Source organism: Gorilla gorilla, chromosome 6 (assembly GCF_029281585.2).
Source record: "Gorilla gorilla gorilla isolate KB3781 chromosome 6, NHGRI_mGorGor1-v2.1_pri, whole genome shotgun sequence".
NCBI classification, from domain to species: domain Eukaryota; kingdom Metazoa; phylum Chordata; class Mammalia; order Primates; family Hominidae; genus Gorilla; species Gorilla gorilla.
In genome coordinates this window covers 29769631-29784374 of record NC_073230.2, presented here as the reverse complement: position 1 = coordinate 29784374, position 14744 = coordinate 29769631, and the positions used below count along the sequence as shown (strand labels likewise).

General features: G+C 37.9%; 1 protein-coding gene across 1 annotated transcript in view; it reads left to right on the top strand.

Annotated features, from left to right (window-relative positions):
• The window catches only part of RAPGEF5 (Rap guanine nucleotide exchange factor 5), a 237584-nt gene that overhangs the window by 46370 nt on the left and 176470 nt on the right, over positions 1-14744 (top strand). Inside the window, exons 4-5 of the mRNA XM_031013080.2 lie at positions 674-795; positions 2253-2421. Of these exons, the coding sequence (XP_030868940.1) occupies positions 674-795; positions 2253-2421 (291 nt within the window). The remainder of the gene's footprint in view (positions 1-673; positions 796-2252; positions 2422-14744) is intronic.

The window sequence follows — 14744 nt, the reverse complement described above, 5'->3', positions numbered from 1 at the left end:
TAAATAGTTACACTGATTATATTAAAAAGATTAACAATCAAATTTATTGCTCTTGGAGTAAATTTTAGGGTTCAATCTTTGTTTGAAGAATAGCAAACAAAACTCTATACCACTGACTATGGTCCCAATTTTGTCTAATCTTGGAATTATTTTGTTCTCAAAAGGACTAGATAAAAATCTATAAATAATTGAACCAAAGTTTATCACCACCAACTTGAGGTATGTAGCTTACCAAGGTAAAAGCATTATCTCTATATAAAAGGCTGCTAAGTTTATTCCTTCATTTTTCAAACAAATATATTTTGAGAACTTACTGTGTATTGTGGACTGTTCTAATTGTTGGGAATTAGTAGTGAGTTATATAAAGTCCCTGCTCTCCTGAAAATTATTCTCTAGTGGGATAAGCAGATATTGTTCCTTTGTAAAGATATATACTTACTAAATTTTAGGTGATTTGATGAAAAAGTAGAAGACAATTTGACTCTTGTTTCCCTAAGGAAGTGATATTTGAGCTTTAATCTGAAAGATGAATAAGAGGTATATGCCATTTATTCTTGGGTTGCTTGTTTAAAAAAAGCAAGCACATGAAAGGAAAGGTATTCTATATCATTTTTTTTTTTTGGCAAACGGATGTCAGCAATATCTTACTGTGAATGGCTTTGCTTTTGTTCAGGAGGAGCTGCGTTGGGTCAGAGCTGGTAGACTGGCTTCTAGAACACTGTCCTTTCGTCCAGTGCAGATCTATGGCCATAGGAGTCTGGCAACTCCTACTGGACATGGGAATTATGTTATCAGGTTAGTATTATGTCTTGAAGGCACAGCATCATTATTTTATTAAGCTATCAGACGAAAATACACTTGATTTTCTAGAGGATGTTACAATCTGGATGGAAATTATTTTTGAAGATAAATATTTGTATTCTCTCTTATTTTCTAAGTGACAGGTCATCTTTTGATTCACTTATTTCTCTTACAATTCTTGCAAAAATTATTAGATACTTGCTGATTCATAGACTAATATTACCTGTAGGAGTCCTTCCTCTACTTCCTTTCTTCTGAACTCAATATGCTGCTTACAAACTTTTTTCAAAATCAGTGACATCTTTAGTTGCTCTAAGTGTGTGATTTATCTTGTAGTTAGGATAATCATCAGAAACTGATTTTATGAGTGGGATGTTATGCCATTTTAATTGACTAAGTAATCATGAACACTATGATATATGACCTATGAAAATTAGCTGTTTAGACTGAACAGAAAGTAGATGTTAACTGGCAACTAAAATAGATGACGGATATCTCTTTTCTTAGTTGAGCCCAGAGAACTGAAGGATTAGAAACCGAGCAATCTGGATTATTTATTTAGCCCAGTCTCTCAGCTGCTAGTTGGTCACTGAAAAGCACTTTTTTCCTATAGGTAATAAATATCAAGGGCATACCCCTGGTCCTGTTGTGAAAGAATGGTACAGATATGGACATGGGTGTAATCTTCTTAGATAGTCAATAGTACCTAGCACTGAATACTCTTATAAAATTAGTTAACTACCTTTGAAGAATGGAGGTATTATTAGGATACTTGATAGTTTCAGGCTTTTGGTTAGCAAAACATTTTGTACTAATACCTTTTGGAAAAATTTCTAGCTCTTGATTCCTTTAAAACAGGGTTTCCCCACCTTGGTAGTATTGACATTTGGGTTAGATAGTTCTTTGTTGTGAAGGGCTGTCCTGTACATTGTAGGGTTTTTTTTAACAGCATCCCTTTTTTCTACCCTCTAATACTAGTAGCACTCTGCCCTCCAAATGTAACAACCAAAAATGTCTAGACATCACCAAATGTCCCTTGGGGGGGGCACAGTCACCCTAAGTTGAGAATCATTGATCTAAAACTTGCCATTGTGTTGTATTTCTGTATTACTAAATTAATTAAATATACTAATATGCTTTGGGTCACTAAAAAAGATTTCTCCCCATCCTCTTTGAATTGTTATTGATTTTATCTGCACCTGTCTCTGAAGCAGAAAAAATATAAATACATGTGAATATGCTGGCCAAAGCTTCTAGTAGTAAAAATAGACTAGTCAGTAAGTCCTTTCCAATTCAACGGGATTATAAACATGAATGAGCTTAGAATGTATAATTATAGTCTTAACCCTGATTGCTCCCAATTATTAGGGCTTTCAATTTATCATTTGAGTTATTACTCTCTGAGTAATATCTTTTAAAAAATTGATCTATATATTTTTTGTTTCAAACAGTGGACCAGCATCTATACTTTCAAGATACTTACGTTTTCTACCAGTTTTCCTCTGATGAATGTAGCTACTTGTACTGTGAATTTGAAAGAGAAGAAGAATGGCAAAATGGTGTCAAGCTTTTACTGCAACTTGTGCCTCTCATTCCTGCCAGAGGTGGCATCTGTGAACTGTAAGTAGATGCTCTCTTGTGCCATTGTATTCTTACACTTAGACAACATTTACCGTGTCTAGGGACTATATTCTGCTCTTTAAGATCACTGTCTCATTTAAGAGGGAGTTACTATCCCCATTTTTCAGATGCACATTTAGAAAGATAAAATAAATTGCAGAAAATTAAATCCAGCTAATAAATAAGTGGTATTTAAATCCCGGAAGCCTATGCCTAAGCATCTGTACCATGTGGTTTCTAAATTATCAGTGTTATAGGAGTAGATGATCTAAATTAAGAAAAAACATATGATTGGGCTTAAGTTGGAATAAAATAGTAACTCCCATCCTATTCGCTATCCAAGTCGTGACTTTCCTAAGAGCTCAACAGAATGTTTCTGAAAATAATCTAGAAGCAACATTTGGCAAATTAAAACACGTGAATCATCACATGAAGATACTGAATCACTATATGATTAAAATGAATTAAAATTAATTAGGGAAGGCTTGGGAACAGGACTTGAGTCATGATGTGGTGATTCTGACATGACTTTGTTCATCCATGGTGATAGCTTATTTTAGAATTACGAGTTATGGATTAAAATTTCAGTTAAAAACTGTTACATATGCAGCACACTTCAGCGTCCAGAATGCTTTCCCATATTGTTGACTCTTTCACTTCTATGATATTAGCGGGCCAAGCAGTATGGTCTTTATGTCATAGATAAGAAAGTAGGTTCAGAGAGAAATACCTGTATAACCATAACAAGGGTAACTCTTATTAGTTAAAAAATGACAGTTGACTGTTGAGAAGGAGGTGGAGCAAGATTAGGGAATTGAAGTCTCCACCAATTGTCTCCCAGGCAATGACCCTAATTTAACAACTATCTACACAGAAAAAAACACCTTCATAAGAACCAAAAATCAGGTGAGCACTCATAATACCCGGTTATAGTTCCATATTGCTGAAAGGAGCACTGAGGAAATAGAAAAAACAGTACTGAATCACTGATACCACCTCACCTCCACCATTTACACCAGCGTGTACAATAGACACAAATAAAATTAAATACCTAGGAACTAACCAGAGAAGTGAAAGATCTCTATAATGAAAACTGTAAACACTGATGAAAGAAATCCAAGAGGACACCACAAATGGAAAAAATATTTCATGTTCATGGATTAGAATAATCAATATTGTTAAAATATCCATATTACCCAAAGCAATCTACAGATTCAGTGCAATCCCAACCAAAATACCAATGACATTCTTCCCAGAAATAGAAAAAACAATCCTAAAATTTATATGAAACCACAAAAGATCCGGAATAGCCAAGGCTACCCTAAGCAAAAACAACAAAACTGGAGGAATCACATTACCTGACTTCAAATTATGCTACAGAGCTCTAATAACCCAAACAGCATGGTAATTGCATGAAAACAGACACATAGACCAATGGAACAGAATGGAGAACCCAGAAACAAACCCACACACCTACAGTGAACTCGTTTTCAACAAGGTGCCAAGGCATGCACTGAGGAAGACACAGTCTCTTTAATAAATGGTGCTGGGAAAACTGGCTATCCATATGCAGAAGAATGAAACTAGACCCCTATCTCTCACCATATAAAAAATCTAATCAAAATGGTTTAAAGACTTTTAGAGCTCAAACTATGAAACTACAAGATTGGGGAAAATTTTCAGGAAATTGATCTGGGTAAAAATTTCTTGAGCAATACTCCACAAGCACAGGCAACTAATGCAAAAATGGACAAATGGGATCACATTAAGTTGAAAATCTTCCTGCACAGCAAGGATACAATGAACAAAGTGAAGAGACAACCCACAGAATGGGAGAAAATATTTGTAAGCTACCCATCTGGCAAGGGATTAATAACCAGAATATATAAGGAACTCAACTCTACAGGAAAAAATCTAATGATTCAATTTAAAAATGGGCAAAAGATCTGAATAGACATTTCTCAAAAAAAGACATACAAATGACAAACAGGTTTATGTAAAGGTGTTCAGCACCACTGATCATCAGAGAAATGCAAATCAAAACTACATTGAGATATCATTTCACCCCAGTTAAAATGGCTTATATTCAAAAGACAATGGCTTATGTTCAAAAGACAGCAATTACAAATGCTGAGGAGGATGCAGAGAAAAGGGAACCCTTGTACACTGTTGGTGGGGATGTAAATTAGTACAATCATTATGGGGAACAGTTTGAAGTTTCTCAAAAAAAGTAAAAATTGAGCAACCATAGTATCCAGTAATCCCACTGCTGAGTGTATACACAAAAGAAAGGTTATATATCAACAGGATACCTGCACTCCTATGTTTTTTGCATCACTGTCCACAATAGCTGAGATATGGAAGCAACCTCTGTGTCTATCAACAGAAGAATGGATAAAGAAAACGTGGTACATATACACAATGGAATACTATTCAGCCATAAAAAAGAATGAGAGATAGTCATTTGCAACAACATGGATGGAACTGGAGGGCATTATGTTGAATGACATAAGCCAGGCACAGAAAGACAAACATTGCATGTTCTTATCTGTGGGGTCTAAAAATGAAAGCAATTGAACTCATGAACACAGTAGAAGGATGGTTACCAGAGGCTAGGAAGGGTAATTGGGGACTAGTGGGGAGGTGTGGATGGTTAATGGGTACCAAAAAAAAGTTAGAAAGAATGAATAAGGCCCACTCTTTGATAGCACAACAGGGTAACTATACCAATAATAACCTAACTGTGCATTTTAAAATAGCTTAAAGAGTGCAGTTGGATTTTTTGTAACTCAAAGGATAAATGCTTGAGAGGATAGGTACCCCATTCTCTATGATGTGCTTATTTCACACTGCATGCCTGTATTGAAACATCTCATGTACCCCGTAAATATATATACCTACTCTGTACCCAGAAAAATAAAAAAAAGAGAAAAAATAAATAAAATCTCCTGTTAAATGACAATACTGAATAGTTAATATGGACTGTTTTTAGGAGAATAAGCTTCAGAATATTGATGAGACTGTGCTAATAGAAAGGTTGATTGTAGAGAATGAATTTTAGGTCAGGCACTGTGCTAAATGCTTTATATTCATTATTTTACTTTCAGAAGAATGTTATAAGACAGGTACTATTATTATCTCTATTAAATAAGAGGGGAAATTAGGTACAGAGATCGGGTAACCCCTCCAAGGTCACACAAGGATTAAGTGGAGTTTTAGTGTTTGAATCTGTGTGTGTCTGGCTTTAATGACTGTGCTTTTAACACCTGATATTATGTGTCCTTCCCCAGAAGTTATGGGGATCATTCTAGGACTCCTTCCTATAAAATTATAAACAGAAGCTATAAAAGTGTTAGACTAAGCTCTGGTGAAATGATTATGGATTTCCCATCACTGCTGTCTATAAAGGACCTTGCAATAGTAAAGCAGAATTCAGATACCATTCAATTGGTCTGACTCTAGGAAATGTCGTGTATTGTGATATGCTCTTAATATAGGTCAGAAGTGTCCTGAGAAAAGTCAAGGAGCAGTTCAATGAACTTTAACAAGCTTCCTAAAAAGGAGTGGCATGATTTTAAACCAGAGATGGCTGTGGCTAGCTGTGACTGTTTGGGACTGCCGTTCTTCAGCAGCTCCTTCCAGCCTTTCCTGTCCTGCACACAAGATGGAGGTGTGCATAATCCCATGTGCATGCCCAGATTCACTGGGGCATAGGACTGTGGAAATAAACTTGCAAGCTGTCCTCGTGATTTAACTCCACCTCCTTCTCCGCCACTCGGAAAACAAATTGGAATGCCAGTGAAATGACCTTGTTATAGAGAAACCTTGGGTCTACTCTAATTTCTAAAAATGAAAAATTTTAAAATTTGCATCCTAATAGTAACTGCAGATTACTTGCAGTCTTTTGTCATACTGATCACTGTAAACACAAATCTTAGGCTCTGGAGTTGAGAATTGCTATATAGCATGCCATGTTTATCAGCAAGTTTTTTCTGTTGGTGTGAATGTGTGCATTTGGGAGTTGTAACTGACTCATACAGCAAAATCGTCATTGAGGAACCTATGGACCTGTCTGTTCTAAAGTACTAAATATATAAAGATAAAATTATTAAACCATTGCAGGTCTCTTCTAGAGAGAGACAGTATATACCTTTTTTTTCTTCCAATACTACAATCATAAGCCAACTTTTATGTTATGGTAGAATGTTTTTGGTCTAATTTTGGAGATCTAAGCTTTGGCTTGTCTAGACTTGGAATATACTGTGATCAGAGAAAAGATGTCCATGGACATTGTCCTCATTCAGTTGCACTGTCCCAGTACTTTCTATGGTTGCACATGCATGATCCTATGCCATTCTTTTCACCCCTGGCCCACCCCTCTTTACTTCCTCATGCCAGTGTGATACTCTTGCTCTTTCCTCTGCTCTTCTTGCCTTCTTCCAGTCAAATTCTACCCAACCCTCAAGGGGAAGCCCCAGTCCTGCCTTGACGACAAAACTTCCGTGATGTCTCCAGTCCATGTTGCTACTGCTTTCAGTAACTTACTGCTCTTGCATTTTGTATTTAAAAAAATTCCATGCTTCCATGTCATTCTTAGTTCTATGATGCTTTGTTTCTATCCATTTTATTCAAGTGCCCTCTTGATTCTTACATTGTCCATTCATTTGCTGAAAACCCAATTTTGTGTTCCTTTTAATAACCTTTTTGACGTTTAAAGGCTACTGATACCTACCTGTGTGAGCATATCTACGTTAGGCCCCTCTAATTTGCTGTCTTCTAAGTGTCTTCAAAATAATGCAAGGAAACCATTTAATGGCTCTATGTAAACACAATTTTGTTCCATACAAATGCATTTCTAAAAATAGTAAAGGGGATTTTTCTCATTTAAAAAAGAATCTTTAAAGCAGGAGGGGAAATGAAGCTGTTGGAAGTTTTCTAAGCTAGTTTGAAGAAACAGAATTTTATACAAAATAACTTTTATACCCAAACTGAATAGATAATTAGAAAAAAAAAAGTGACTGAATCAGTTGTCAAGGGTACTATCTCTGGGGGAAAAAAGAACAGTTATGGTATCTCCTTCCAACAGACAGCCAAATCAAGTTATCCAGAATGTACTGTTTCTAGCTCTTTTATTTTAAGCAGAGAGTCAGGGAAGAATCAGTGAGGAATGATGAAATAACAGCATAGGAAAAGGCAGTCTAATTATTCCCTTGGGACTGGTAAGATGCTTCTAACACTACCTTGTTTGGGCCTTTAGGCTGTGAGGGAACTTGACTATTTCAATTCAGCTGTGGTTATAGCAGCTCCCAGCTTGCCAGGGGTGGGAGTGGGTAGGGCTTTGAATAGACAGTCTGTGAAGCTTGAATGCATAAAACTGTATCCTACCACTTACACAATAGTTAACATTTATGCTGTGATTAAGACATAGAGGACTGCTAAAATTTAACTCATATTACACTCAAATATGGAAAGAAAATGTAGCTTCTTTGTTTTTCTCTAAGTGATCTGATGTTTGTCTACATGAACTGCCATCCTGCAGAATGGCCAAAAAAAAAAAAGGCCGGAGGGGGGTGGGGGGAAGAAGCACCCTTTAGTAAAGTTATTCTAATATAGGAATTTAAAAAGTCTCTCTAGTTAACTTTTTAGTGTCTTTTAGTAAAAGAGCCCAGTCTCTTTATTTCTCCCTGTTTCTCAAGGTAGCCTCTGGGTACCTGGCGAGTGGTCTGGGCGCCTTGACCTTGGCAGAGGAGGACAGGGGAGGCTCTCCTGTCAGAGTAGGCATTTTTTCGTCCTCACTGGTCTTGCGAGTGGATGGGCAGCCAGCCCCTTTGTGCCCCTGAGATATAACTGTTCTTGGCATTCTGTTGGCGTCTGCTGTTGGAGCATGAGGCTGGTGTAAGTTGGGTGTCAGCTTGATTAATGCTGGTGGTCCTGCCTGGCTGATTGGCCTTCCTAGATGTCTGTTGGCATTGCTGATACTCCTAAGGTCTGGCTGTGGCTCCCATATACACCCTGTTCAGCCACATGGCTTCTGCTGAAACAGCCCCCTCTCTGTCCTGACTGGCTAATATTACTGTGATAGAAAGATTTTACCAAACATGCTGCCTGTCGCCACTTGGCTGACACTTCTGAAAAGTCCACAAATTTAGCTTCATACATATTTGTATCCAAAAGGGATTACAAGATCATGGAATTTGCTTCTCTTAATGTTTAGGTGAGGAAGATGAACAGGGAGCAGAGGGTCTGGGAAAAGACAACCGCTTGTCACCAGCACTCTGTGGAGCGACTTACTTACCAGGCATCTACTGATCTTAAGCTTCCGTGTTTGGCATTGTGAGGGATATGACGATATGTAAATAATGTAAGGCCTTCAGCGACTAGCAGGGGTTGAGCTCAGTTCATACAGATAACAAGCTGGCAAGTCATGTGCCACAAGTGATACCTGGGAGCTTATCACTAAGGTTCTGAAGCTGTGGGAAAAAAACCAAAATTATTTCCTGAGAAATGAAAATATTTCATACAGTTCATTTCTAAATTCATAAAAAAATCTGTAATTACTGTGTGGAATATTCAGCTCTTCCCAACTATTGAAAATTAGTTTTTGTTATAGGTTATTCCTGTCTTGTGTTTTCTACATTTTCATTGTCTTATTACATTTAACAATAGAACTGAAATGCATATTTTCAGCCTATCTACTCTTAATTTTTTTTTTTTTTTTTTTGAGACAGAGTCTCACTCTGCCACCCAGACTGGAGTGCAGTGGCACGATCTCGGCTTACTGCAAGCTCCGCCTCCCGGGTTCACGCCATTCTCCTGCCGCAGCCTCTCAAGTAGCTGGGACTACAGGCGCCCGCCACCACGCCCAGATAATTTTTTGTATTTTTAGTAGAGATGGGGTTTCACTGTGTTAGTCAGGATGGTCTCGATCTCCTGACCTTGTGATCCACCCGCCTTGGCCTCCCAAAGTTCGGAGATTACAGGCGTGAGCCACCACGCCTGGCCCTACTCTTAATTTTTTTGCTGCAAACCTTGACTTTTTGGCCTCTTGTTTATGAGACGTTAACTATGGCAAGATAATAACGAATTCCATTGAAGAGTCTTATGAAAAATAATCTATTGATGGAGCTACAGGTTCAGGCCAAGATGGAGCAAGTCTACTACAGGCTATCTCTTGTATTGATTACAGCTGAAACCTCTAGATAAAATACAAACAATAACTACCTGATGCCCCTCAAAAGTAAACAAAAGCAGGCAAATTATGGAACGAAGTGAAACTTTGGAGAAGTGACCTACACAGGTGTGAGTTTTCCCTTTCCGTTTCTTTTATTTCCCAGAGTTGCCTCAAAGGCAGGCCTCAGATGTAGACAGGGAGATCAGTGGTGGCACAGTTGTCAAAATCTATAGTAGAAACCCCATCTTTCTGGCAAGAAGAATCAGGAAAATGGGTCCCTGTCGTTTTGAAGAGTGTGATGGGGTGGGGTGGATGGAGAAATCCTTGTCTTGATTCTCCTTTTTTCTTACAGGTTTGTCCCAGGTTCAGAGCTCTGTGGTGGTGGCAGTGCAGGCAGATGATAGACAAGGAGTGTTTGGTTTTGGTCAGAACTGGGCAGAGGAGCCCCAGCTAGTCTGAGAGTGTAGGGGAATCCAGGAGAGGGTAAACCTAGGGAAGGGATTCATTAATTTTGTGTATGAACGACGCAAATGTGAGTTTCCTGAGCTGGACATCTGTGGGACAGACCCAAGGTACCATAGAAAAGGCATTGAAAACTGAACTGCAGCTGGAATCATTGAGGCTGTATAGCATTATGTTCAAAATGGCCAGGATATAATACAGAATTACTTGACACAAAATAATCAGGAAAATATGACCATTTGTCAAAGGAAAAGCAATTAATGGCTACCCTGAGATGACTCAGATATTGAAATTATTAAAGACTTGATAACAGCTATTTTAACTATGCCCCATTAGGTAAACAAATTTCAAATGAATAGAGGGATAGAAGTTGTTAGTCAAGAAATAGAAAACAAACAATAAAAAAAGAACCAAATGTAGTTTTAGAACTGAAAAACATACTTGAAATTAAAAATTTGTTGAATTGGCTCAATAGCAAAATAGAGGTGACCTGAAGATAGATCATTATAAATTATCCAGTGTGCAGGACAAGAAAAAAAACATTGAAAAAGATGAATAGTCTCAGGTACTTGGTGGACACTGTAGTAAAGTCTAACACATGTTGGCATCCCAGGAGAGGACAAAGAGATTGGTGCAGAAAAAAAACTTTTAAATAATGACGAAAAGCTTCCCAAATTGAGTGAGAGACAAATCTGTAGATTCAAGAGGTCCAGTGAACCCCAAACAGGAGCACTCAGAGAAACACACTCCTAGATACTTAAAAACAGCTAAGAAACAAATAATGAAAATATCTTGGAGGCAGCTAGAGTAAAATGACACATTACCTACAGGAGGAGTAATGATTCAGATAATTAGAGGTTTTATGTTAGAAACCATGGAGGCCAGAAGCCAGTGGAAGAAAGTCTTTAAGGTGGGGGAGGGTGGAGGGGGGAGAAAGAACTGTCAATCCTCTACAGTGAAAACAGATTTTAAAAATGGAGGTGAAGTAGACATTCTCAGATGAAGGAAAACTAACAGAATTTTTTGCTAGCTGACTGTTTCTAAAAGAAATCTAAAGGAAAAATTTCAGGTTGAATAGAAACAATATCAGAGGGAAGGTTGGAAATTCAGGAATAAAGGAAAAGCTACATAAGTGGTAGATATTTAGATAAAAATCAAAGGCATTTTCTATTTTTATTTCTTTAAAATATGTATGAATATTGAAAGGAAACATTTGGTGGGCTTTTCAGTGTATGTAGATGTAATACATATTATGATTATAACAAAAGATAATTGGGGAAGGATAAAGAGGCATATACAGTAATATATTTAAAGGTAAAATGATATTCGTAAAATCTACTATTTGGAAATCATCATACTTTGAAGCAACTCATGGGTGAAAGAGGAAGTCCCAAAGGAAATAAGGAATGTTTAGTATAGAATGTACATTAAAACATAACATGCTCAAAATTTTGGGATGCAGCTAAAGCAATACTTAGAGGAAAATCGATAGATTTTAATGCTTATATTAGGAAAGAATAAATGTCTTAGATCAATGATCAGGGCTTCCACCTCAGAAAGCTAGCCAAAGAAAAACAAACTACAAAGAAGGAATTAATAAAGATAACAAAAATCGATGTAAGTGAAAAGAAATTAGAAAAAAAAATAATGAAACTAAGTTGGTTCTTTGAAAAAAAAAAAAAAGTACGAAATCTCTCACCAGAGTGTTGAAGAAAACAAAAAGACAAATTGCCAATATCAGGAATAAAAGAAGGAATATCACTGCAGACTTACATTTGAAAGCTAACAAATGAATATTATGAACAACTATATGATCATTAATTTGAAAACTTAGGTGGAATGGACACATTCTTTGAAAGACATTAACTACCTATGGTCCTTCAACAAGAATCTGAATAGAATTGTGTATACTAAAGTAATTGAATTTGTAGTTGATGCCCTTCAAACAAGGAAACAATGGGCTTACATAAGTTTACTGGCAGATTTAACTAAACATTTAAAAAATAATTTATGTCATTTCTCCTATCCAAGTACGAACCAGGCCCAATCCTGCTTAGCCTCTAAGATAGGACAAGATCGGGCACCTTCAGGGTTGTATGACCATAGACAAATTATGTCATTTCTATATAGCCTCTTTCAGAAAATTAAAGAGGAGTGACCGTTTCACATTCATTTTATGAGGCCAGTGCTGTCATGACAAATTTCAGAGAAAGAAAACAGTAAGGCCGGGTGCGGTGGCTCATGCCTGTAATCCCTACACTTTGGGAGTCTGAGGCTGGCGGATCACGTGAGGACAGAAGTTTGAGACCAGCCTGACCAATATGGAGAAACCCCATCTCCACTAAAATACAAAAAAATTAGCCAGGCGTGGTGGTGCATGGCTGTAATCCCAGCTACTCGGGAGACTGAAGCAGGAGAATTGCTTGAACTGGGGTGGCAGAGGTTGCAGTGAGCCAAGATCATGCCATCGCACTCCAGCCTGGGCAACAAGAGTGAAACTCCGTCTCAAAAAAAAAAAACACAGAACAATATGACTCATTAGCATAGACACAATCTTCCTCACATATAAAAATTATAAATACATTATGAAAAAGGGGAGTTTACCCTAGGAATACAAGGATGGCTCAACACTCAAAAATCATTCAATATAATTCACCATATTCACAAGCTAAAAATAGACAAATTATATGATAAATTTTATAGATGCAGAGAAAGAATTAGAGAAAATTTAACCCTTCAAGATAAAAATTCTCAGAAAAATAGAAATATAAGAGAACTTCCTCAATCTGATAAGACTTTATACAAAACCCATAGCTTGCATCATACTTGATGGTAAGAGACTAAATGCTTGCCTACTAAGATCAGAACAAGGCTAACATGTCTTCTCTTAGTACACCTCTTCCACTCAGGCCAGTGCAAAAAGTCAAGAAAAAGAGATAAAAGGCATATATTTGGAGGAAAACATAAAGCCATCTCTCTTTGCACATAAAAAAATCACAGGATCAATACTTCCTCTCTCTTCAGCCATCACTGGCCATGGCCATCTAGCGTCTTGTTCTGTCAGATTTTAAAGGTAGATGGAAGAGGTGGTTTGTTAAGGAGTCTAAGGATGATCAGTCTCATTTTACATTCATGGCCTTTAATCTTGAGTGGGTCTTCAATGCTGTGGGGTGGTCCTGTTCATTTCTTGGTATATTCAGTCTCCTAGAAAACTGTATCACAATTGCTCCCCTCTTACCTCTTTTTCCTTGCTTTTTATTTCATTGAAAGGAACATTTTAAAAACTATCTTCCTCATGTTTTATTTACCAAATCTGTCAACCTGCCTGCATCTATATTGGTGGACTCTATCTTTGCTCCTGATAAAAATGGATGCATGGTCCACATTCTTATTTAAGGTCAGTTTCCTCACATTGTGCACTGATCCCATCTCTGCACCCCTACTCAAGGATCTCATTTCTGAAATCTCATTTTTTTCCTGCTTCATCAGCTTTTTCCTCTACTGGATTGTTCTTTTCAGCATGTGTTGATATTTCCCTATATCTCCCTCTAGCTGCTGCACAATGTCTCTGTTCCCTTTTACAGCAAAACTCTTCAAAAGATATATTTATGGTTACTTTCTCTACCTCTTCTATTCTTTTCTGAATCTACTCCATTCAGGCTTTCAACAGTACCACTCCACTGAAGGCAACCTTGTCAAGATCACAGAAGTCTTCCATGTTGCCAAATGCCAAAATGCTGATTTTTCCGTCCTCATCTTACTTGACATGACAGCAGCATTTGGCACACGGTTTTTCCACTTGGCCTCTAGGATAACATCTCTTGGCTCTTCTGTCTCACTAGCTGCTGCTTTTAAGGCTCCTTTGCTAATCCTTCCTTTTCCTGATTGTATTAACTGTGTTTCAGTGCTTTGACATCTGGGGCCTTGCTGACCCTGGAGAGACTGCCCAACCCAGGAATAGTCCATTCCTAGAGATAGTAGAGAACTTACCTGCTAGCTTTGCTGGGAGCATACCTTTCATAGGTAAGCCAGCCATTCCAGAGCTCATAACATAACCACTTTTTTTATTGGGCTTTCACCTTCTGGGCTACTTTTCACCTGCCTTAATCACCCCAGCTCCAGGTACCAAACAGTTAGGGGCAGTCCCTATGCTTTTGGTCCTGCTGAAGTTAATCAAACAGTCTATCCTCAGCCTGTTTACCCTGCCTTACCCGTTCTATTCTGGGGAAATCACAATAAAGGTTATTTCCCACATTTTCCCCCATGTCCTCTGCCTCCTGACTGACACTGGTGCCTCCCTGTGTGGCTCCTCCTTGTGTGTCATCCCCCCTCCTCTTGGGAACTGTGAGTAAAAAACTGTCTTTTTAATGCCAGTCATCTCTTGAGCTGTTTGCCTCAGATTATTCAGACTGGCTGTCCCTAAATAATGAAACCTACATTTTGAAGCAGTGACCTCTAAACACAGTAGAGGTCAGTCTTGGACTTCTCTTATTTCTTCTGCTCTCACTTTGGATGTGCCCTCACCCAGTCATGTACTTAACATCGTCTCACAGTGATGGTTTCCAAAATTCAGGTCCCTGTCTCCTCTTACCACCCTATACAAAATAGCACCTCCACCACCCCCTCACTTCTGCCTCCTTTGTTCTCCTTATCCTGCCTGGTTTTTTCTTACTACCTGATGTTTATTAGC